Source organism: Chelmon rostratus, chromosome 8 (assembly GCF_017976325.1).
Source record: "Chelmon rostratus isolate fCheRos1 chromosome 8, fCheRos1.pri, whole genome shotgun sequence".
Taxonomy (NCBI): Eukaryota; Metazoa; Chordata; class Actinopteri; order Chaetodontiformes; family Chaetodontidae; genus Chelmon; species Chelmon rostratus.
This window is the reverse complement of record NC_055665.1, coordinates 21913370-21938684: the sequence shown is the minus strand read 5'-3', so window position 1 is coordinate 21938684 and position 25315 is coordinate 21913370. Positions and strand designations below refer to the sequence as shown.

Below are 25315 nucleotides of genomic sequence, written 5' to 3'. Positions count from 1 at the left end.
TATTACTGTCACTGTCTTAAAAATAATGGGTGGGGGGTATCTCAAGTGTTACGTTAAATATCCTTTACCATCAATAATGTAATTCCATCTAAGTAAACGTGCCTCCATGTAACATAATTACATTCAAATCAAGTGGCATGTATGTATAATATAATTACATTCAGATAAACAGGTTTGTACATGTAATAGCCTTCAGGGGGAGGCAGAAACATCTGGGAAGTTTACCACTGTAGGTCCTTTCATTGTCATGAGTAGATTGGATTATGCAGTGATACACACACACACACACACACACGCACACGCACACACACTCATGGATGCATGCAGAAGCAGCCACACAAACACAGATGGAGGTATATGAGTACGCGCACACTCCCCTTGTGCATCCTTGGTAGTTACAATCAGCCACGCAACGACAGTGACAGTTGGTGGGTTATGCAAATTAGATGCAAATAACCAGTCCTGAATTTGTATGTAGTGATTGCACTAACGGCTAGATAAAGGGTGTAGTTAAGAAAAAACGTGCTTCCTGTTGAATTCATTCCGTTTAATCGACCCTTGTGTCAGCTTTTATGTGTATTTCTGTTGTGTTTCTCTGTCTGAAGCTGCTGTGAAGTGAATGACTGCGTATTGTGTGTCAGGTACACAGACAGTCACGCAAGCCTTCAGTGTTTCCCATCTCTGAACTAGACATGTCACATCCTGTATCTGAGACACATCACACACGTCCATACACATACATAGTGCTGGCTAGGTAATCAGAGGATGACAGTGGGTAAACAATGCTGTAAGCGTGCACATCAGTCTTCGTCTTGTATGCATGCCTTGGGTGGACCACATCATTGAATGTTTTGAGCCCAGTTTCTGTTGTTTTTTCATGTTTTAGTCCACTTACTGGCAAAATGATGTGCACTTCACATTACTGCTCTTTCTGAGTTTATAATGTTACACAAATTGAAAGCTCACTTAAAAAAAATAACCTCGGCTGCAGTGATTCCTTGTGTTTTGTAGAACTTAAATCCTAAAAAGTTTTTCATTTAGACTAGAAATTTCTTTCACCCATAGTGTTTGCTCAGGACAGCCAATCTGTTGAAACATTTCTTACTGCAGGTGCTGCCTCTTTAGCTAGAGGTAGCCTTTGTAAATGTGTGTATTCATATGTTTATGCTTGGGGTAGAGAAGATTTCTGTCTGCTCTATTCAAAAATTCCACTTGTGAATGACAAGATAGAGAGTATTTATACTGCTTTATTTTAACTTTTACCGAATAGAATAACAAAATAATTTGGCCACCTTGACAAATGACTTTCTATGGAAGCAGGGGCGGCTGTGGCTCAGGAGGTACGGTGGTCATCCACTTATGGTGTATTATGTGTAGAATTTTGAGGAAAAAAATGATGTTTAATCAAATTTGGAATAAGGCTGTAACTTAATCAAATGTGGAAAATGTAAAGCGCTGTGAATACTCTCTGGGTGCACTATAAATACAGTCCATTGACCATATAGAAGCTGAAATTTTGCAACCAGAATTGAAAAGTGAGATCTGAATTCATCTTGAAAATGTAAACAATACCTGACCCATACAGTGAGCAGGGAACACCCACTGCTGCTCTGAATGAACCCAGATTGCCTGGCCATTAGAAGAAGAAAGGTTTCATCTCAGTGTGTAACATGCATATAACTGCTGCCTTCAAGGCAGCATTTGGTTCTGTGTGAGACTGTTTGAATGGAGGACTTACTCTGGGTAATGGGCCTGGAGGCATTCAGAACAGGTACCAAGGGCTCGAGCATAGACCTCCAAGAATTGAAAAGCGAGTAAATGAGAGGTGGGATGGATGCTGAGAGGAATGAAAGGAGAACTGAAGTCAGTCATTTTTTTTGTCCCCCACTAGTTTATCTCTCTCTCTCCATCATTCACTGTCCTCCCTGGATGGTGGATTTGTGAAATCTGTGCTGTTCTCTGTAGAATATCCTGCCTCTTTCAGTATCCAGCTCTACCTCCTAATAGCCTTGTCTTGCTTAATTTTCTCTACAAGAATCCTTGATGTTTCAGAGTTCCTCTGCTAAGCCTGCAAAGGAGGCAATGAGGAGAATAGCTGTGTTGCTTGACCATAATGTAATTCAGTTTATTCTTGTATGATCATCTGTCTGCCTCTCAACATTTCTGCTTCCACGTTCTCTTCCATGAAATCCTATCGTCACACTGTGTCTCAGTCAATACAAAATAGAATTGGTGTTACAGCTGCATGCAGTAGACACTTAGTAGCATTTAGGAAATCTATATCACGTAATCCTGGCTGGAGAAAACTTGGTGTGATCTTGTATCTATGTCTGCCTTGTTTAAATGTGGATCAGTGTGTGTGTTTGTGGGTTGTCAATATCAGGCGTTTGTTTGACTGCGTGGACATGGTTTGTCAACATCAATAAACTTTTCCTGTGTGTGTGTGTGTGTGTGTGTGTGTGTGTGTGTGTGTGTGTGTGTGTGTGTGTGTGTGTGTGTGTGTGTGTGTGTGTGTGTGTGTGTGTGTGTGTGTGTGTGTGTGTGTGTGTGTGTGTCCGTATTTCAGGTCCAACAGATTGATCGAGTGGTGGAAGTAGTGGACGAGGCCGTTAAAGGTATTTTAACACACACAAACACACACCCACACAAAGGCACACAATGTATGAGAGAGTAAGAAACGCATGGATCAGCTAATGTATGAGCGACTACATGAGGGTCCTTTCATTTTTTTGAATAGGAAATGGTTTTTAGCTTTGGCTCTGTGCCTGAATGATTTTCCATAAAGTATGTCCACTTATTGACAGAATACAAGGACTAAGAATGGCTTTACTGTCGGGAGTAAGAATATATCACTTTGAGTACATAATCATATAATGATGGCTTTGAATTAATCTGTCTGCTCTCTCACAATGAAAATTTAAAAAAAATTTGGTTCTGAGAAAATGATAAGGTACCAGCTTGAGTGTATTAGTGTTAAAAATTCAGTACTGTTCTGATCTACAGGAGTATGTTCTTAGTGTTAAAATGAGAAATTGACGAGCACAGTGACTTGATTTACTGCTTTGAAGGGACTTTGAACATTTCCTGTAACAAAGTGCATACAAACTTATTTTTGGCGTCATCGCTCAGTAAGATTTAATGGTTTAGGCTGACGCTTTGTATTGAAAAGCAAAGTGATCAGTGTTGCTTTCGGATCCTGTCTGTCTTGCTCTCTGAGTAGCTTGTTAAGTGGTCTGCTCTGTCTGAGAAGCTTTCTGACAGCGAGACAGACGCACATGGCAGTGATTAGGTCATCCATTTAAACTGTTAGTGAACCACCGCACTTAACTGTTTAATGAAGGTCAGGCAGAGTTTACAGTGGAAGAGTGTCCAGTCAAGCTGTCATACACCCCCAGCTGTTCTCTAATAAAGAACAGATTGAGTTTACACTGTGTGTGTGTGTGTGTGTGTGTGCACGTGTGTGTGCGTGCATGAGTGACTAGTTTGCACTGCAGGCCTCACTCTAATGAAGGACAGCTGAAGTGAGGCTTAATTTTACAATGTGTCATCAACCCTAAATCGTCTGGCTACACACACACACATACACACACACACACACACACACACACACTGTGACTGTTATTCTCCCTTTCTTCTCTATGATTTGCTCATTCTTTCCCTTTTCTTCCCTCTACTTCGTACTCCCGTCCCTCAGCATCTTTTGATCTCCTTCCCTCCTTTCTTCCACCTCCCTTTGCCTTCTCACTGCCCTGTTCCATCCCTTCTGCCCTTTTTCCCTCCCTCTTTCACCCCCTCCATAGAAACTAATTTCCCCAGTATCATTACAGTTCTTTATGACCTCGTATAAACTGAGAGCTGTTATTTTAGCTCGGAGGCCTGGGCATAAACCTTTAAGCTAAGGGATTTGCCTTTGGTAATGGCTACTAAAATACTTTCTTCAATGAACTGCTAATAGACGCAGTTCTTTCCTTCACCAAAATTGCTTGCAGGTCTGTTTTCCACATGATAGGAGTACTGGTATGTTTTTTATGAACTTGGGTCTTGAGGTGTGAGACTTATTCAGTTTGAATCCAGGCTCAAAAAGAACTTATCAACGGTCACCCTGAAAGGATGCTCCTGAAAAACTGCTTTTAATCATAGTACATCTACCCAACATAAAGCTCGAGTTACTACCTGCTGTAAATGGCAGGACATTTTTATCTTTTAGATATCTCCATTTGGGTTGCTGAGCATGCACTTAACATTTATACAGACATCCAGGTTACAACTACTGCCCAGATTGTGGTACTTGACACTGTGCAGCGTCAGTGATTTGGTGGCCAGTGTTGTTACTGTGGTCACAAGCTTGCTTATCCAAATCAGTTGTTTTGTTTTATTTTATTTTTTAGCTGTACCAGATGTTGATTTCCCTGCTAACAACAAACACAGCTCCGGATTTATCTCGTACTCCAAGCCCACTGGCAGATCCATAAAAAAATAATTAATGACACCCATGGATACGCATTTTTGCAAGGGCATCTAACCAGATTTTATGTCTCGTGGTGATGCTCAGCAAACAAAAACACAAACACAATTGGTTATTTGAAGAATAAAATACAGAAAATGTATACAGAAACCCACACAAAGACTAGAAAATCAGTTTAATTCACTCCTAAAGGAACACAGACTTCCACTGAAGTCGGATCTCTCCAGCATTAATAAATAGCTGCTGTACCTCTTTCTTTATAGGGCTGTTTTGATGTCCTCATTTCTTTATTTGCCTCCTAATATTGATCTCTCACTGAGATGATAGCCTCAGATGATGCCATTTAACCTGATATTCTTTTGTCTTTTAGAAACAGTTTAGATTCAGTGTATGTGTATGACATAGAAACAGGGGGCAGAAAAGGTTAGACACGCTAATGTTTCTACTTAGCTGCAGATCAGAGGCTATATGGCATTCATATTACCTCATGATCCTTATTTCACCAGGATAAACAAAGTGTTGGTGCGTATCAGGGCTGAAACAATAAAGCAGGAGTATAAAGATGTGACTGAATAGAAAGAGACAGGTAGACGGGAGGAAGGGGAAATGAAGAGCAGGTACAAAGAGACAGGTTGATGCATTCATATATATTTTAAGTCATCTGAAGGTATTCTGATGTTTTTTAATACTCAGTGACCTCCCGTCTTGAAGTGACAAAAGCAAGCTCTGTGGAGGAGCTTGTCATTGTCAGGCATCAAAGCTTCATGTATGGCTTTTTAAAAGAAGTGCTCTTTTGAAATGTCTGCAGTAAGAAATGCTAAGTAGTATATTTGAAATGCATCTTCCTATCAAAACAGATTGACTGACATTTGGAAAGAAATCAACAGTTTTTTTGTTGTACATATCTAAATACCTGTTATATCAAGGGGATAAATAAAGTATTACACCCCGCCTGTCCTCCTCCTCTGCCACCTTTGTCCCTCTGTTCCAATGTGCCCCCATCCCCCGATCATGCCTGCTGCTTTACAATCAAACCAGGGAGCACAACAAAACCCACCACTTATGAGACATCAGACACAGGTCAAGGGGTCAGTCTTTTAGCTCCCTACCTCTCTGATCCAACCATCCATCTGGCTATCCTGTACATCTTTCATCTGTGATGCATTTTTTTTTATCATCACCCAACCATCCATCCAGCTACCTTTCCATCCATCTACCCTTGCCTTCCCTCCCTCCTTTTCCCTAGCATGTTATAATGGGCCGTTATGAGTGGATAGAAGGATTTATGTTGGTTTGTATTTATGAAGGCGAAACAAGAACAAAGGAGAGGGGGATTGGAAAAAACACAGGAGGGAAAGTAGGAGGGCAGTCAGTAACTAGAAAATGTGGTATAGGGTGATGTGTATGCCTGTGTCTATGCAGGGTTGCCCATCGCAGCAGTTGACCTCTCTAAACTCTGTAATTGAGATGACAAATAGTGCAGCATTCTTCGGTTTTCTTCAGCAACTCAAGTTAGCCATTTTATCTCTTGCGTCCCATTCATGGTCCCCTAGGCCCTGAAATTGAATTTGGCTTTGGGCGCACTCCTGGAGTGATTCCATGCTGGTAGTAAGATTATTTCTTGAGTCGTTGGTGGCAGTCACATTGACAGTGGTCCAGGGTAGTTTCAGAGGAAAAAAAAAAAAAAAAAGAGATGTGGGGAATGACAGTTTTCAACTTTTATACAAAGGGACATCTCATAATGGAAAACATCTGGAAATCCAGCATCATACTGCTAATGGCTTCCTCCTGACAAGTCTGTGTATGCAATTAGGCACTGGTAACTTTATTTTCCCACAGCTGAAACCATCAGAAGCAAATGTATAATATCAACAATCTGGAAAAAAAATGGAATTTCAACAAAATCATTTTCCTTCACCAATAGCCCTGAGCTCAAGCTAAATTATTGTCATGCCTTTTATCAGCCAGTGAAGCTGCACATCTCCCAAATGTGAGCTCATAAGTCAATTGTTTGAGCCTCAACACGCAAGCCATTATGGTTAGGCTTGTCCTGTGATAGCCTACCACTATAGCTTTCATTTTTACATCCATCATTTTATTTTAACATCCAGTGATTAGTGTGGTACTTACTAGATTGTGTCATTTTGTTATTTGTTATTACTCACAGCCAATTAGGTTAGGTTCACGGGCTCTGTGAAATGTAGTGTTGAATTTAGTGGTGAAATCGACCACTTAATGTTCTCACTTTGATTTGGATAAAATGATCGAATGCTTTTAAAAAGGGCATACAATTGAATGAGTTTCAGCTTAAGACCTTGAAGTATTTTTCATCTGGTGTACATATTTTAGCCATCATCACTGGCATTTCCTTAGCTTTCCTCTCTCTCTCATAGTACATTTGTTGAATGAACTTCTGAGCATGTTTAAAGCAGCTGTTGAGGAGCAGGTGGAAGTGTGAAACTTAGCTGTTAAAGCAGGTGTATATGTATGGATGATTTCATCGATCAGTCGACAGATGGAGCGGTGGTCGCATAGAGAAGAATGTTTGAGCATGCATGACTTTTGAATCCACGTTTCATGACCAAAGCTGGCCGCACAGACAGCGAGCTAGAAGACAGGCTGGCCAAATGTGCTTCAAGTCCCAGCTGCTTTCCACGAGGGAAGTTTTCTAATTTCCTTGCTTGTACTGGGATATTACGACCAGTCACGCCTCACCGATTGGCTCTTTGTCCTCCTCTGGGGCAGATTGTCATTTTTATCTACCAATTGATAGCCATGCTTCCTGCCCTGAGCCCACCCTCCCAGGAGACCCATGTAAAGCGGATGAAAACAGGAAGACAATTCCATCCCTCAGCGCCTCAATCTCGCACACCTTCTAGCTGGTAGATGGTTGGAGAGTACTGCATCCTATTTCCCCACACCAAAGGCGAGACATCACTTGCTATAGCTATTAGACTCAGCTGTGGATATTTTCATTTGCTTCTGTAACACACTGTGATATCTATTTGATATTTGGTTGATAGCACTAAATAATCTGAGTGAAATAGTCCTCTTTGTTTTGAACATTCTGTCTGTCATTGTTTCCACCTGTATTAACTATCTTGGTAATACCAGTGCTATTTAGTTCAGCAAGAATTTCGTGTTGCTTCCCTGCTTCCCTCTTTGTGTGCTCACATTCGTTCTTAATTGATTTAAAGTGCACCCCGTGCCAGAGGTTGGCCAATTTTGCCATTTCCTGCACAGTTAGGCCTGTTAATTTCTGTCTTTTTTGACCATACCTTTACCACACCGCGTCTGCTCCGATATGCTGCTCTGCCCACTCGTGTGTCCTGTTCACACCAACATCAGACTGAATAGATGAGAGGAGTGTAATGAAGGCTTTTATTTGGCTATCTAGAGGTGGATAAACCTTTTGAAAACTCTCTCTTTATTTGGTATTGGGTTTGTGGGTGAAAGGTTGTATGGAAATGTATTTGGGTATGTGAGTGTGTGTTTGTATTGTATGTTTGTGTGTGTTGAAACAGACTGAAGGGAGAGGAAGTGATCCAACCATCCAAACGGTCAACTTTTCTCTCTCTTTTTTCTGTTGTGTCTGTCTTCTTTTATTTGCATGCCAATGAACAATGTGAATAATTTCCTCCAGCTGTGTGTTTTTGGGAGAAGGGGAATTCAGGTTTTTCCAAATTGAACAGGACAACTGATATATTTAACTTGAATGTATTCATCTTTGAACAAATACATTTAATGCTGGTGTGTCTCATGTGCACCAAGTAAAGTACAGGGAAAGGCGACACTGGCAGTTAATGTCTCAGTTTAAAAACAGATGTTGTTTTCTTTGTCGTTTTCAGGCCACTCAGTTCGTCTGCTGGGTCAGAAGAAAGATGGAGGTCGGAGGCTCGGAGGAGCCAGACTGGACTTACCCAAGATCAGGAAGAACCCCCTCATTGAAATCATCTCCATTAACACTGGGTAGGACGCAGACACACAGAGAGACTCATAAAATATTCAGCTTTAACTGTGAATTCATTTTCACTGCTTCCCTGCTATTTGGTTCATGGTGTGTGAGTGTCTGTGTGTGTGTATGTGTGTGCGTGCCTGCTCTCCCCTCTCTTTGCACGTCCACTTAAACAGAGCCCCTCTGTGCTTCTGATTTTATCAATTTCACATGGTCTGCTTGGGGTGTGGTGTGTGTGTAGTAGGGTGTTGAAATGTGCGTGTGCATATATTGCTGTTTGTTGCTCAAATGTAAATGGAATAGAAACCCAACAGGTGTCTAGCCTTTTGTCTCCTCTTCCATTTGACTTCCATCATTAAAGCAGGAAAGAAAAAAACAAAACAGACACAGTTACAATGACAGACCTCCTTTATCCCTCTGTCAGCCTTTTCCATTACGGCTGTGATGTTCTCTACTGTTCTGTTATGCCCTCTTTATGTTATTTTGCCTGTTTTATCACTGGCAATGAGTTTTTATTTAGAAATACTTCTGTTGTGTGTGGATTTGTTATCTGATAAATAAGATTTCATAGTGTCGAAAAAAAAAAATGTACATATTGCACCAGATGAAAGCTACAGTGGAATGGACGGACAGGTACATAGACTTGACCACTTCTGTCTGTGTAGATGCACAAGCTCTGACAGTTAGACCCACGTGTGCACCCACATTTTTATGGGCTAATTTCATGTTGTTTACAGATCTGTGTGTCTACCAACACACGTGCTGTATTCTCAGTGGGCTAGTTAAAAAGGTTACGACAGACTAATTCCACTGTGCTGGGCCTCCACTGATGATAATCCATCAATCATCCTCTTGCACGCCCTCAATGTCTATACACTAATGGCTTCACTCACAAAGCGAGGACGTAAATAGCTTGTAGCACAGTACTAGTATTCTATGAGAGTGAAGCTTTCTCGGTTTAAAGAAATGCTTTTTTGTCCTTTGGCTTTTCATGTAGCTGTCAAATAAATTACCTTAAAATTGTACACATTACATGCACTACAATACATCATCTCATGGTTTGAGCCTGCTGTGTACATGTTTGTAACTGTCAGTAAGGTGGTTGCAGCATTTTACTGGAATTTCCACCAGTGTCCTTGAACCTTCCTGGCTAATTGCAGCAATATTCTTGACGTGTAACATAGTGACTCGCCAACAAGAAGGCAGTGACCTGTTTTCAGCTCTTGACCTATTAGCTATTACTGGTTTTACTACCATAATGGACATTTTTATGATTATTTTGGGTGTGGAAGTGATACAGCAGACACTTTGTGATGATGTGTGGTGGCAGCATAGCCATACTTCAACAGTGTCACAATAATTGTCATCTGTTTATATTTTTGTACTTGTTATAGGGGGACCTTTGTCTGCAAGAACATGGATTGCAAACCATCATTGACGTCCATCATAAGCAAAAATGTAGCTTCCAAATTCCATTTTTGTCTACCTTTAACAACATTGTATCATGATTATTTTCTGAAATCAATTCTCCCAGCATTAATTCAAAGAAGCATCAAGTCAGAAATCCAGTAAGTGCTTTCTTAAAGCGGTCACTGTGTCCTAGATGCTTGTAGTGTGCAGAGCTCAGTGGTATTTATTCCTGACTAAAGCTTCTTAGGCTATCATTGATCTAATATGACTAGAAAAACTGAATATCCAATTTTTCAGCCATGCTTTTTCAGAAAAAACTGCACTTGTGGTCAACTTTTGTGACCACAATAAAAAACAGTCTTGACAATTTTTTTGAACGTCTCATTCACTGATCCCTTGTGAACCATTGCCTAAAATTGGCCAACATATGATGGTTTATTCCTGGCTTTGTTGTTATGAATAGCTCCAACTGATGGAGACACATGTTGGCCCTTCACAAAGACAGCGTGTCTTTTCAGTAATATTGATAACTGGATCTCAATCTTTTTCAGTTCCTCTTCTCACTCTGTCACCGTCAAATCACAACTGGAGTGTGAACGTCTGTATTTTTTGTTTTATGAGTATCTGTACCAACCTGTCTGAATATTTCTGTGTCTGCATGATTTTGTTGGCCTTCCAGCCTGGATGTTTTTTGCATGTGTGTGCAGATGTCAGTCCCTCGCCATCCTCCCTCCAGCAGGGGGTCTGTGTCTGATCCAGATGAACTCTGTGTTGTTTTTCAAAAGGGTTAGGCTGACCACAAATAAATCCCCTTGTTTTTACTATTTTAACTGCAACTCTTGTAGGAGGATGCTGCAGGATTACACGAATGCGTTGACTGGGTGATTCAGCTGTTGACAAATCTCTCTCAAATAACACTGTTGTTACTGAAAATCCAAGCTCAATGTGTGCTTTTGTGTGTGCTGGTCAGTCATTGGTGCTATGGTTTTTGTAGTGTGTGCGTGCGTGTGCGTGCGTGTGCGTGCGTGTGTGTGTACAAAGGAAAAGGCAGAGAATGTCCTCTTTATGTGTTCCGTTTTTAGACGATCTGTTTTAAATATTGCTCTGAGGTAGTAGTGGCATCATTGGTGACATTTGTCAGCTGATGAAACAGAGAGATCTTTGTCTGACACACATACACACACATGCACAACATCAGTTGCAGTTCTCCAAATTGCCCCTGCGTCAGAAGAGAACATTTGAATCTATTAATTTGTAGTGTGTGTGAACCTACTGTGCCCTTCAGTGTCTCCAGTTTGCTGCCAGTTTGTCTTTGTGTGTGAACATATGGGATCTATTTATGTAAAGCCTCTCTCTGTTTTTCCCTTTGTTTTCTCACCAAATGTCAAGTTGATGTCATGCTGAAAGTTGTTGTCTTGGATCTGAAATCTGAAATTTGTGCACTTGAGATATTAACATATCTCAAATGCTCATCTGTAAGTCACAAGTGACTTCGTCCTGTCAGTCTCAACAGTGGGAATAATCCTTACATGTATATTAGTTCTTGACACAGTTTTGTTTTCTAGGCTAGCTGTTAGCCAGTATGAAACAAACATGACAACACGTAATAACTGCTCTGGGGCCTTTGATCATCTAGCGGAAGTGACGTAGGCTGTCACAAAATCTGAATACAAGTTGTCAGCTGGACACCTTGGAGACACATGATAGACACAGGTGTGAACAACGATGTGTCTCGGCTGTCCACTGATATGATCACCCAAAGCTAATGTGAATGCCAGGGCAAACAGGTTCTTAGTCCTCTTTCATCAACAGTCCACTTTCTACTTTTCAACTTAAATATAATAAATATTAAGCATTAAATATAATGCTAATTTCAGTGATATTCAGTCTAGTATATCCACACTAAATAGCAGAACATGATTAGATTCAAGTCATGACAATTGTCACAGGCCAAAGGGACTAAATACACCTGTCTGTAGCAGCACTGTTTTTAGCTCATGTTAAATGAGGGGAAAAGAATTGATCAGAAGCCAGTCAGGGATCATGTTCTCAGTGGTGCAGGTTGGGCCACTAGAGAGTGATGGGATCTTGGGACACATGGTGAAACCACCTCTTGGTAAGGTTGCCTATAGAAAACTTATAGGTGTCCCATTTGCCACAAAGTGCATTTTTATAAGGAACAAAAACCATTTATTCACTTCAGATTACTCTACAGAGTAATTTTGGTCTAGGTCTGACCGATGAACCTGCTGTATCCCATCTTCTTCACGTTACTAGTGCAACTCCTAACAACAGCCTGCCGTGGAGCTTCACCTGGGACTACATGTGAAAATTTAATTTCCTGTTCAAATTGATTCACAATATTAGTTTCATTAAGTTGCATATTAATTCATTTGTACCCATTAAATCCAAATTAGATTGGCTTTTTTCCCACTGAGTTAATTTTATCCCCATCAGGAAAGAAATTCAGCATAGTCCAGCTAGTCCTCAAATGCCCTCCGGCTTTGTATTACGGCAGCATTGACAGGTTTCTCCTGGGCCGTCAGTACAGTTATTTTGAGTCATCTTTACTTGACATATTCATGAGCAAAAGACCTGATTTAGGGCCCTATGATTTCCGTGATGCAGAAAACACAGGAGGAATCACAGAATTTGATAATAAAAATTCAAATTGTAAAATGTGGAATATCACAGAAATTGCCAAACTAAGGATGCAATTTTTTGTTTTCATACACTGTCTATACACGCACACGCACACACACACACACACACACAATCATGTTGAAGAGGTCCTCTGACAGAGAGAGAGGCAGCACGGTACTAAGCGGTGAACACTTTAACAAACTCTCGAGTTGGCTGTATTTATGGAGTCTGATATTCTGAACAGGGAAGAGTGTTGCACGGAAGAGGGGGCAGCCTCCGTCAGACCCACTTACCCGCTGTGTTCAAGTTGCATATGAGGCTGTCCTGCAGGAGATCCGTTTGATAAAAAATAATTATGTTGTATATCAGAGTCATTGATATTCATTCAATTTTGAAGATTTTCTTATTGAATTTTTGAATTTTTTTTTCATCCACCATATCATTAGACACTCTTTCTCATGACAAAATGTGCTGAAAATGTTAAACACAGAATTCAGAAAAGTTGAGACTGAAAACACAGAATTTGGGAAAAAAATAAAACGGAATCTGGAAACAATGAAAATCATTCATTCACTTGTAGAAACAGTGAGTATTATCAACATATTATGGGATGTGATGGACAGATGGACTGAATGGTGCTTAATTGCACATCAAAACATTTTTTACACTGCTATGAATAGACATCCAAACAGCATAATCACTCTATCCTCTCAGAGACCTTGAATATCAGGGAAAGTTAAGGCTTGTGAAGATGAAGTGATACAAAAGGTGCTCACAACCAAAATTTTAGGAAGTTATCGAAGTTTGGATTTGCAACAATACAACAGAAATCTGTTTCACAGGTTGTGAACGAACATATGAAGTGTTTTGAGAGCGGTGAAGCATTGGGGGAATAGTAGTTTTCTGGAAGAGGAGAATAAAAGAGAGAAGTACTGTAAAATGCATACGCAGTTGGTGTTTTTCAGCTTGGGATTGAATCAGACGTGGTTCCTTTCAGCTCCACCCTCCTCGTGCTTCTGTTGTTGACTCCAGCAGCTGATGTTGGGCTTGCCAGCGTTTAGTTTTGTATTGTTCCTTGTTATTTCTTCCATAGCTTCTTTATGCAAACAGATAAGCCTGAGGGCAGAGTGCATTTTTCATACAGCCCCAGACAAGAAAAAGACTTCTAATGCTCTGTTCTCTGTTCCAGTTTTGTCATGCTTGATACTATTAGGAAGCTTGTGTGTGTGTGTGTGTGTAAGTGTGTGTGTGTGTTTCAGTTTTGCCCTAGGCTACACTAACGGCCCCTTCTTGCTCTCTGTGTATCTGTTTGTGTGTGTGTGGTGACAGTGAAAGCCCTTTTGTGAACAAGTTGAATCGTGATGCTCAGCATCATGAACAAGGAATTAACAACCACTCAGTCAGAATGGGTCATTAAACTTGTGTGTGTATTTGTTGCTGTTTGTGTGAGCCATTGCCATTAGACTCCAGGCATTAAAAAAAAGCCCTTTGTTCCACAGTTACAGCTCATTTCATTTCATTATCTGCTCTTCCCTGTTCTCTGGTTAGTCACTTTTGTCATATCTTTCATTGTTATTGCAGTGTGCTAAAAGTCAGTTGTTCATGATCCTCTGCTCCAATCCCATACCAGTAACTTCATCTTCAACTTCATCAACAAACTTCATCATTCGTATCCTCCAGGCAGGCAGGTAGACAGGCTGACACAGGGGGAATGTGCAGTTGAAGTAGGTTTCTTGTGGTTTGAGAGCTCTCCCAAACACGAATGAAGTGTTGCTGGCAGCCTGACTGCTGCCTTGATGTTTGATTGCCACAATCGCAGTTCATGTAATAAGTAGTTAGAAATCGAATTAATGCCAATATGAAGGTCTGTGGCACTGTTAAATCTGTGTAAATTTTACACCATAATCAAAGTTATGTTCAGCATTTGCGGTCATGCATTTCTTATTCCTAAATAGATTTCTATATTGTGAAGAGCTCGGTCGCGCTCAGCGTTAGCGGGGAAATGTTTTCCTCAGCCACCTCATTGTCCACCTCGTTGTCCTTCAAATTCTCGCAGGGTTAAGCTTCTAACAGGTCGACAAATAGAATAGAAGCAAACACTGAAAGATTTAATAGAGTTTTTTTTTTTTTTTTTTTTTTTTTTTTTACAGTCCTGTGAGTTACTGGCCTCACCGATCCAGGGAGTATAAAAGATAACCTTGGAGTCCATGGAATGTTTTTTATCAGTGTTTCTGGTGGAATGAGAGGTTTGCTGTAGAGGCAACTTTATTTAAGAGCAATTTGACCTAAATACTGTTTAAAAAGTCCTGTGTACTGAAAAAAAGTTAGTGTTAAAAATATATGTGTACTACACAAGTATTTGTAGTAGGAAAGAGGATTAGCTTTGTGTATATCTGTATCTTATCATACTTATTAGTCCATTCAAAGATTCTTTGTGATGTTGCCGGTTGTTTTAGAGGAAGGTTTTCAAGTGTCCCGCTGAATCCAAGTAACAGACATCAGGGAACTGATCATCCTGTCAGACAGACCCCTGGAGAGATTCAATCTTGTCAGCTTTGAGTAGATAAGGTTAACTTGTATTACTGCCACTTTGCAGTGCCACTTGTGGGCAGTTTGTACAATAGGATGCGTGCTTTGGCTATAGTTCTTGATTATAAAGCAGCACACACTCCATGTAAACAAAACTGGCAAAGACAGAGTGAGATGTGTGCTTGTGCTTGTGTTTTAGTATGCATTGTGAATATGTTTGTGTTAGCTGACAGGCCCCCAGTGAGTTAGCTGTTTGTTTCCTGTGCTTTACATCTGGCTGCCACAACTTCTCCATCCACGACACAGTGAAAGAATAGGTCTTATCAACCTCGCTGCTGACCTTTACATAGATTTGTGTTAACCATTGTGACCAAGGAGTAACGTTCAGGGCTTTAGCCGGCTGAGAGAGAAGTATACTTGGGGTCACAAACGTCTAGATGGAGAGAAAAAACAATAAGGCTCACAACAGGCAGGGCCACGGTTAGGACTCAGCTGGGAAGGCACGAACACAGCAGCAACGTCCTGCATGGCAGAGGTAGACTTAGTACCTGAAAGAAGAGGTTGTCACTACAGTTCCTGACCTGATGTGCTCTTAAGGCTTTGCTTAGACTGCAGGTAACTTTGATTTGTTCTCCCATCAGATTTTAAGACATGATGTCCGCACTGTTATTTGCAAGTGTCCAGACATCACTAAACTACAGTAGCTGCATGGGTTGCTGTGGTAACCCCATAAGCATTAAACAGTAACTACATACACTGGTTATGTGGCTTTCAAACGAATTTCCCAAGAAATTCCTCCTTTGCCTCTACAGAAACCTCCCCCCCAAAGTGCCACCAGACAATTTCTTTCAGTGTGTGTCCACAGACTGTTCTCTGCGGTGTCCTCCATATAGCTCGGCTAATAGCAACATGCATTCTGCTCAGCTGATGATGCACTTCCGGCACTCTCGATTGAATGTTATCGTTGTGTCTCGCCACAAATGACGCAAAGAACGAGCGGCGAGAGTGTCCGGACTGAGACGCATCTGTGATGCAGATGGAATACAGCTCGAATTGTGGTTTGGATCATATTTGCATGTGTTTCTTTGCTATTCATGAATGAACACCTAGATTCTTAAGCAGGAAAGCTAAATGCAGTAGAAAAAGAGAGATGGGGAGGTGCTTTCTTTTTTGGCTTGCAGCAATGACATTCCCAGGTCACCCAGGGTAATAAGAGAGGAGTTGAGAACACAGTTTTGGACAACGCTGTGTTTTACCATGTTTTTGTTGGCAGCAGGTAAAGCATAGCTTGTATTTTAAATGTTAGGCTTGTCAAATTGTTCCTTTTTTGTTTTATACTCTGTTTTTCCTACACTCACACATTAAAATGTACTTAAACAATGCACATTCCTCCTATGAGGCAACCTGCAAAAAGTCAGATGTGTTATTATAATAGAAAGTTGGGGGAACTGATCTCCATATATTAGAAATATAATATAGTTCACCGATTTATTGTGTTTGCTCTATGTTCATGTGTGGTTAGGCGTGCTTGTACATCATTTAAGGGTATCTGGGCAGTATTAAAAGGTTTAATGCACCTCCTAAAAGCTCCTAAAAAGTATTATGCTAATCAGTGGTGCAGTTAAACAGGGATAGCACGATATGTAAAACATGTTTTCTGTGGGGCACCTGCTGCCCTGAACACATTTGGGCGTCATTACCATCAACAACATTTCCTGTTTGTGACTATAGTTGATGAGATTTGTTTTTAATAATTTGGATACAGTTTTTTTCCAGGAAACTTTGTTGAAAACAGTTCAAATCTGAGTGCTTGCATCTTGTAAGTGGTTATGTTGGTGTGTTTACAGCTGGACAGTGGAACACAGTCATCAGAGGCGGTGTAGCTTGTGTGTGTGTTACGTGTGTCTTTGAGGCCAGGGTCTGGCCGTCACATGAACAGGACTGTTTATTTTAATTTTAAAATATGATGAAAGTGCTGTGTGATTCCAAGTAATCAGGTTTATTTTTTCAGCCCAAATATTATAAGAAAAGTCTTCAAAGTTACCAGACACTTCCATGCAACCCATAATGACAGGAAAGCAAGATAACATTGTTTCTATTTTTGTGAGATTAGTCCTTTTTCATCGTGAAGCCAGAGCTCATCGTAGTTCTGTCGATGCTCAAGTGCTTTTAGTGGCGAGTACATAGTCTTATGCAGCTGGAAGAAAACCATACCAGCATAGATGTACAGTACACATTTACTTGCCTATTCCTTTTACTGTTCTTTATCTGTATCTGCCTGACAGCCTTTTATATGGTGCAGAAAAATCAGGCCTCTGATGATATGTGATCCAAACATCAGCTCCTCATGTACAGACATCAGAAATCTCTTCATGGCACCACATCCTTTGTCCACATTTCCTAACTGTCGCATCCAGTTCACTTTCTAGTTTCTGAACATTGCTCGATACTCACTTTTCTCATATTGACTATCATCATATCAGCACTCCTTCATGCTTGTCAGCACACGAATGACAGTCTTCTGCACCTGATAGTCGAGATCCACTTTGTCTGCCCCAATCAGCACGCCTCAGAGCTTCCTCCGCAGCTGGATTATTTTCTTAGCCCTCCTTGCAGCAGTCTCTGTTTTGTGATCAGTCGAACTCAGCACATTGTGTATTTGATGCCAGAGGCCTTGACGTGGCGGGGTAAAAAAAAAAGACGTAGCGCAGCTCATTGGTGACACACTTTATAATAAAGACTATCACTAAAGAATAGTAGAGTCACTACAAGAATAGAGGAGCCGTTTTTGCAGATAAAAGTCTCTGCTTGAAAGAGAAAGGGGAGTGCGGTACAGAGAGAGACAGGGGGAGATGGGAAGTCATTAGCCGAGTTAAAAGCAAATTGAATCAGGCCTATGTGCTCTTTTGTAATTTGAATTTTTCTGGCAGTTACAGTGGGGGAGTGAACAAGGCCTAGGAGAATGAGGAGCCAGTTTTTGCCTAGGATGCCACAGAGAGGCACAGAAGGAGTCTCTTTTTTTCTCCTACACCCACACTTTACCCAACAGTCAAAGCAGGTCTGTCTGCTCCAGCTTGAGACTCCCATTCAGACTGTAATATCACCACCACTGGGGTTCAAGCGATATTCACTGCAGATAATTTGTCCATATTTTTCCCTCATCTTAAAAGCAAATACACAAGCCACGTTACACTGCTCTACTTGACTGCGTTTTCATTTTGTTGCTCGTTGGTCAATGATCTCATCTTTTCTTTTCTGTGTTGTTTTCCTCCCTGAGGAGCAGAAGTGAAAATGCATCATGTGAAGCAGCAACAAAAGAGGTAGAAAATGTGCTGATGTGCTTCAGAAGAGTAGAGTTACAGAGGAGTTAAGAGTGTTTACTCAAGGGTTTCTGATCACGTACATATGTGTGTAGGATTGTGGGAACGCATGGATGCACAACGTACCTCTTTTGATTTTGCAGCTTCGCACACATACAACAAATACAAACACACACCACCACCACAAAGGAATTCCCATTTTCTTTTTCTATTTCATTCCCGACACACACATGATCATATGCAGGCATGTTCCCACTCACTCACACACACCCACACACGCATACCCACACCTCTTCTAGCTATGTACCATGGTGGCCTTTCCTGCTGTTTATCAAACCAGTGTATGGGTAGTTTTCAGCTCCACTGGTCTGAACATATTATTCCATTTCCCTCTTCCCCACTGCTTAACACACAAACACACAAATACGTGCCTGATACACACACGCACGCACACACACACACAAGCACTCTTTCCATCCTCTGTTCTTCCTACTCACTCACCAGGAGAGACTCTGCTCCCCACAGTAAATCCAAAAGATTGATGTGTCTCCTTGGACAAAATGAGATTGTGTGTCATTACAAGGCATTACACTACAGAACCCCCGAGTAACTGAATTAGCCCAGTATGTCACAAGCAAACACAGTTTACACACAAACACACAAGCACAACTGATCGTCTTACAGACTGTTTGCATGAACCAGTTTCCTTCATGTTTCCTTCCAAAAGGTAAATGTACCGTGGTCGTCAAGACAGAATTATCTACCCAGAGATAAGGCTTTCTTTGTGTGACTGAAGCATGTCATTTTGTCTGCAGGGGTGTGTGTACATAGACAGTGACATCAGATTATTTGGACAATGACACATTTTCTGTTGTTTTGGTGCCGCTGCGTTGGATTTCAGCAGGAAACCCTGGCTCTTAGGTCAAAGATCCTCTTGACTTTGTGTTTTATGAGTGCTTTTATGTCCAATGAATCAGGCGACGTATGCAGGAACTGTAACCCTTTATATTCACAAGTAAATGTTAGCAAGCAACTTTGATTCCAGGGCGCTGCGTAAAACATGAGCAAAACAGAATGTGATGATTTGCTAATCCTTTTTGACAAATACTCAATTGTAAACAGTACAAAGATGATATATTTAATGTTTGACCTCATCAGCTTCTTTGATTTTTGTAAATATCTGCTTATTCTGAATTTGATGCGAACACAATTCAACCAAGTTGGGAACGCTCCAGAAACACCTGTTTGGATCATTCCACAGGTAAACAGGTTGATTGGTAACAGGTGATAGTATCATGATTGGAGCATCCTGGAAAGGCTCAGTCGTTCACAAGCGAGGATGGAGCGAGGTTCACCACTTTGTGAACACATGATTGTATGAAGGAGATTAATACATGAGCTCAGGAGCACTTTGGAAAACTGCTGTTCCTAAACACAGCTTATTTGCAAATAATCACAACTTTTTTGTAATGGGTTGTGAACTAATAAAGGCATAATGATAAATGACCCACACATTTGCATGTTCTGTGGTAATGTCCTGCAAGACCCATACTGAAGCTTTTTTGACTTTCGGTCAGTAGTAAGGCCACAGAATTAGCTGCAGAACAGCTTTGCACTGGAGAGAGACATTTTTCGCCTATGCAGAGAATGACATTACAGAATGAAGTTGGAGCAGTGCTACCCTTGGTGAGCCTGCTAGTGAATTTGATGACAAGCCAAGGTGCTTAAAGTTCAGTCGGTTTCCAGTTTGATGCTGCTGATGGCTTTGCATTTCCCGACCAACGGGATGACAGCTGACTGTGTTGTTACCTGAAAGTGACTTTTGGTGGACAAAAAGTCTCATTCTGTGTTTCCCAGAGTTCCCAGAACTGTAAAACTCTGCCATAAAATCATAGAGGTATCTTGGCAGTAGCACTTTCCTGCTTCCTGGCATGTTAGTGAAACCTGCGCCCCACCTTGCCACTGGGCTCTGTTCCCCACCTTATTGAGAGCACAGTTCAGACTGAAGAACATGTGTAGAGGCATGTGTTCGATCAACCCTGTGAAGCAGGTACTCAGTGGTACACCAACCAGTGAGGTGGATCACAGATTTTACAGATCAGTGAAACATTACAAAATACATCACCAAGTACAGCAGAATGTATATGGTCGTATTAAGCCTCCAGTTATCTTCTCTGATACCTGCAGATATCCTGGTTTAGTTAGTCACCCTCCCACTTGGCCAATAAAGTAGTGAGTCAGTGAGACAGTAATCAAGTCTTGTCATTCAGACAGGTTAACAACATCAGGTGATTTCATCAGTCAGTTACACAGTAATGTGGTCAGTAAGGCAGGCAGGCAACAAGTCAGATAAACAGCTGGCTAAGCAGTGAATCAGCCAAGACCTGACTTAATCAGTATGTTTGGTGGTTCATAATAAACAAACACCATAGCATTCTTGTACGGTAACAGTGGGCCGACTGACCTACTGCCAACACTGTCTGGAGGTCTGTCTATAGACAAAACAAGAAGTTGGGACTCACAGTTCCTCTGTAGACATGGGGTTGAGATTTCACACACATGCACATGCTCTCACACACATACACGTGCCGTCTCTCTCCAGTCAAAACAACAAGCGAGGCTGCTGTAGTAGTTCCAGAAACCCAAGGTCAGTGTGTGACACATTTTAGAAAAAGCACGCGCACACGCAAACAGCAGTTTCAGTGTGCAGCACTGTGAACACGAGACTAAATAACAGAACTGAAGAGCTCATACACAAAGCCTGGATTGAACACTGAGAGGGACAGGCCCCAGCTGCCTTCAGGACACACACTCACACACACACTGGTCCCCTCACACATGAAAAGAAACATGCACATGTGAGCGCACGCCCGCACACACACACATATATCCGACACACACAAGAATGCAAAAACAATGTTGCGTGAGATAATGGTGAGAGGACTTTGTGTTTTTTCACATTTTTTGTGTTTTTTTCTTATTTTTCAGTCTGACCAGAGCTACGACCAGGATAGAAAGCAAGTGCATAACAAGTCAGCTGTTCTTTCTCAGCTTAAACTCTTTGACTATAAAAGGCTTCAGACACTCAGATAAACCCCTTTGTTTTATAGTCTTAATCGACTCCTCTGCGGTCAGCGGGTCATCTCTGAAAAGCCACTGACAAATGTTGCCTTCACAGATAGATTTAAACTCAAAGTCTGAGTATAATTTCTGTCATTTGGTTGATCTTCAGTCTGCAGTCATTTTGAAAATAGCCACTCACCATGTTGTTGTTTTGTGTAATGAAACACATTGTCAAATACCCAGTTTTGGGATTTTGTGGGATCCATCAGGCAATGACACATCGCGATGACATGCTTGCATAGATTTCTGCACACAGCGACGCCCCATATCAGCACCGTTCACATTATTATCAACACAGCTGACAAACAGAAGGCACGCTGATATTCTGTCTTTGACATTATCGCTAAAATATTTGCTCTGGTTACTCACACAGTTGAATTTCTTTGCTTTTTCACTAGTGCGGCATTGTCTTGTCTCAATAAACACAACATTTCTTTGCTTCCACGTGAGCCAAGAAGGTTAAGCTCCATAACAAGCTATAATAACATTTCTGTTTTATCCCAAGTCCTGATCATGGTCGAGCCCCTATTAAGATATGAGTGTAAGGAATATTGTCTTTATTAGAGTCCCTCAGGATTGTTAGTGTGCATGCAAAGTTCCCATATAACTTGAATTCAACTATCTCTCAAGACAGTGTATCAAGGGTAAATAAGGTTTAGCTGCCAACCTTTCTCTGAATAACTAATCATCCTCTATTCATTGCTCCTAATAGGTCTACTCCATTGTTCCAGCGTTCTTTGTTCCTTGATTCCATATTATTTAGCAACCTCCACTTTGACTTTGAGATGACACTAACAGTAAACTTACAGGCTTGAGGCTTTGTTCACTCAAATAATAGCAGTTTAAGATTTTGTTTGCTCATATACCAGCTCCACCCCTCTCCCAGTCTCAACAATAAGTGCACTGAATAATCTTGCTTCATAATTTGCAAAGTGCGCCGACTTCCCCTCACAGTGTAAGCTTTGTTTTCATAATTGCATCTTTAAGCTTGTACAATACAAACCCGCATGAACACACACACACACTCACACACCCACACAGTCATGTAAATACACACATGGCCCAGTTTATGTATAGAGCAGTTTCCTAATTAATGTGTAGACCCCAAAAGCTTATCGTTGAGAAAACCTTTTCCTGCTCAATTCTCTCCCAGCCTGTATCTTTAACATGCTGCACATGGGAGCCGATCCACAACGAACGATACAATATTTGTGTGTTTGCACATGTGTGTGTGCGCGTGTGTGTGTACGCATGTGTGTCGAGGGAGGTTAACAAATCTATAGAACCTCAGGGCTTTCCTTTCTTTGTTACCTTTTCAAGGCTGCAACCACACAATAGTCTCTCTCTCTCTCTCTCTCACACACACACACACACACACAGGCTGGGGAGGGAGCCTCTCTCATTGTAACACATTGATGAACTACACTGTTGTCAGGTACAACAGCTACCTCTGTGGTTTAATTAAGTGGGATGAAACAGAAGGGGGGAGAGGACAGAAACAAAGGAGGGGAGGGATGGAGGCTTGATAAGGAGGAGAAATATTTAGTTTTAATTCCAGACATATTTCTTCCTTTTTCCAGTTTAGTTTTCATGAGCAGTAACAGTAACGTGAAGCCACTGTGCAAAGTCAGACTTTAAAAGGAGTGAGTGTGTGTGCGTGTGTGTGCGTGTGCGTGTGCATGCGCGTGTGTCAGTGAGTGACACTGCTCCTCTCCTTCAGTCACTGTCGGTCTAAGGGTGCTGACTACTTGTCGCAGTCTGTTTAGGCTGATGGAGAGGTCGAAACTGCTAATGCGTTGTTGTGATACTGGACAAATGTTCAGCAGCAGCACACTCGCACAGGCACACGAACACACATACACATAATTGATGCAAACACACTCACACACGCACACACTCAAGCAGGCCACTGGCTGTCTCTTGAGATTAATGTTGGTGTGATCCACTCAGCTGGGCCTGATCACATTAAGATGGATGGACCCCCTGGTGGTGTATGTGTGTGTGTGTGCGCGCATGCAGGGCCCCATCTGTCTGTGTTTTCTCCACAGCTAGGTCCTGTGACCTAGCTGCCATCTTTAGTGCCCTCAACTAGGATAAGCAATACCCTAAGAGGGATGGATAGATGGATAGATAGCTGTATTTTCTTTTGTCAGTTTTTTTCCATGGTGACATGAAAAAATGCTCCTGGCATTTTGGTTGTATTTCAAAGGGATTTTTAAGATATTGCAGGTGTTTCAGAGAGCACTTATAAATGTTTTATGAAGGCAACAGTAGCTTACTTTGTTAATCTGTAGAAGTGTCTGAATGTGAACCAGCAGCAGAAGAGCATGCAGCCTTGACTAACTTCTCACATGAGGAATGCATTTTAAATTGAACTTCAACATCATTTGCATATGTGGACTTAGTAACACTGTCTCTGAACAGTGTCTTTGCACATTCTGAGAAGTAATCTTCTCTGAAATGCCTTTCTCAGCTTAGTCTGTAGCGTCCTATTCTTCCCAGAGCACAGAGTGGAAACTTTGATACACTGATAGTCTCTCCATTACTTTGATATCCTAGCAAGGTCAGTGTTAAAGACATTGTACTATGACTCATAACTGGAAAAAATAATGTTCCAATTTGGCAAAATGCTCCTCTAGAATGACATGGACTCTACATTGTCCAGCCGTAAAAAAGCACAGGAGTTTTGTGTGTTGTTGGCCTGTTTGTGTCGAGCTTCTGGGGAATCCCTGTTGTTTTTCCATAAGTCGGTCACAGGCAGACACGGGCTTTAAGCTTGTGTCTGATTTCACAGTCTCATGCTAGCTGCTGTTCATCACACCATTTGATGGTTATTGAATCGTTAGTAAGATGTTTTTGCCATCACACTGGAGTGTATAAATCCCACAGCGAACCAATTTTAACATTGTGACACTTTTACTTGAGAGGAACTGCAGCTTTTGATCTTTATTCTGTGTCAGAAGCTTGCATTAGTTGTGCTGTGTTAATAGTTGGTCTTGTTGTTTTCGCTATGAACAGCTGGACTGTTGTCCAATATTAGTCACAGTTTCGTAATTTTGTGGCTTTTGGTGAAAACACCACTTGACATGCCTTATTGATGTTTTCTGTGCATTATATCACAGTTATTATATACTTGGCAAGTGTGGCTCCACTGAGAATTGAACTCTAAATGTGTGCAGTGTTAGACTCAACTGCAGGAAACTGAACCCCTAAACCTTGAAGGCATAGGTGCCGAGCTCACTTTTTTTTGCACCGTACAGGAACACACACGGCAAAGGGCAAAACAAAAACATGATTTTTCTTTTTTTTTTTTGTGAGTGAGAGAAAGTAGCTTGGTCTCGTTTTTCCCTTTACATACACACACACTTAACTAATTACAGTGTTTAACTCATTTTCACCCAACAGCATGTTCCTGCAACTAACTGAAGCTGTTGCCAGAAATTTAAGCCAACAGTGAAACTGTGAGTTAAAATAAACTACTGTGTATTTTTAACACAGTATGATAAATCGGAGGTCAGAAATGAAATCCGAATGGAAAAACCACGGCCTTCCTTCTTCTTTTCAGTGGTGATTTACAGACAACTCAAATAAAAGTTCAATTCATCCTAAACAAAAGCCCCCCCAGAGTTGATACCATGCCATGCCTTTGGATGTGTTGTGAAGCAGTGTTTCTCCTTTCTTCTCTGTGTATTTTGTTCCTTATTTAAATTCTTCTGCTTCATGGTCTTGCTGCCTCCATTCCACAGTCAATTTGAATTACTCTCCTCTACTTTTTGTAAAACAAAACAGTGCATTGAGTCTAATCTTTCCACCGCTGGCCTCAGTCTGAGAGGCAGCTGTCCACGGTTATTTTGGAGGTAGCTGGAGTCC

The 25315-nt window shown here is 41.2% G+C and overlaps 1 protein-coding gene across 1 annotated transcript in view; it reads left to right on the top strand.

Moving 5' to 3' along the window:
- The window catches only part of cdkal1 (CDK5 regulatory subunit associated protein 1-like 1), a 241300-nt gene that overhangs the window by 73908 nt on the left and 142077 nt on the right, over nucleotides 1-25315 (top strand). The window contains exons 6-7 of the mRNA XM_041942774.1: nucleotides 2567-2615; nucleotides 8314-8434. Of these exons, the coding sequence (XP_041798708.1) occupies nucleotides 2567-2615; nucleotides 8314-8434 (170 nt within the window). The remainder of the gene's footprint in view (nucleotides 1-2566; nucleotides 2616-8313; nucleotides 8435-25315) is intronic.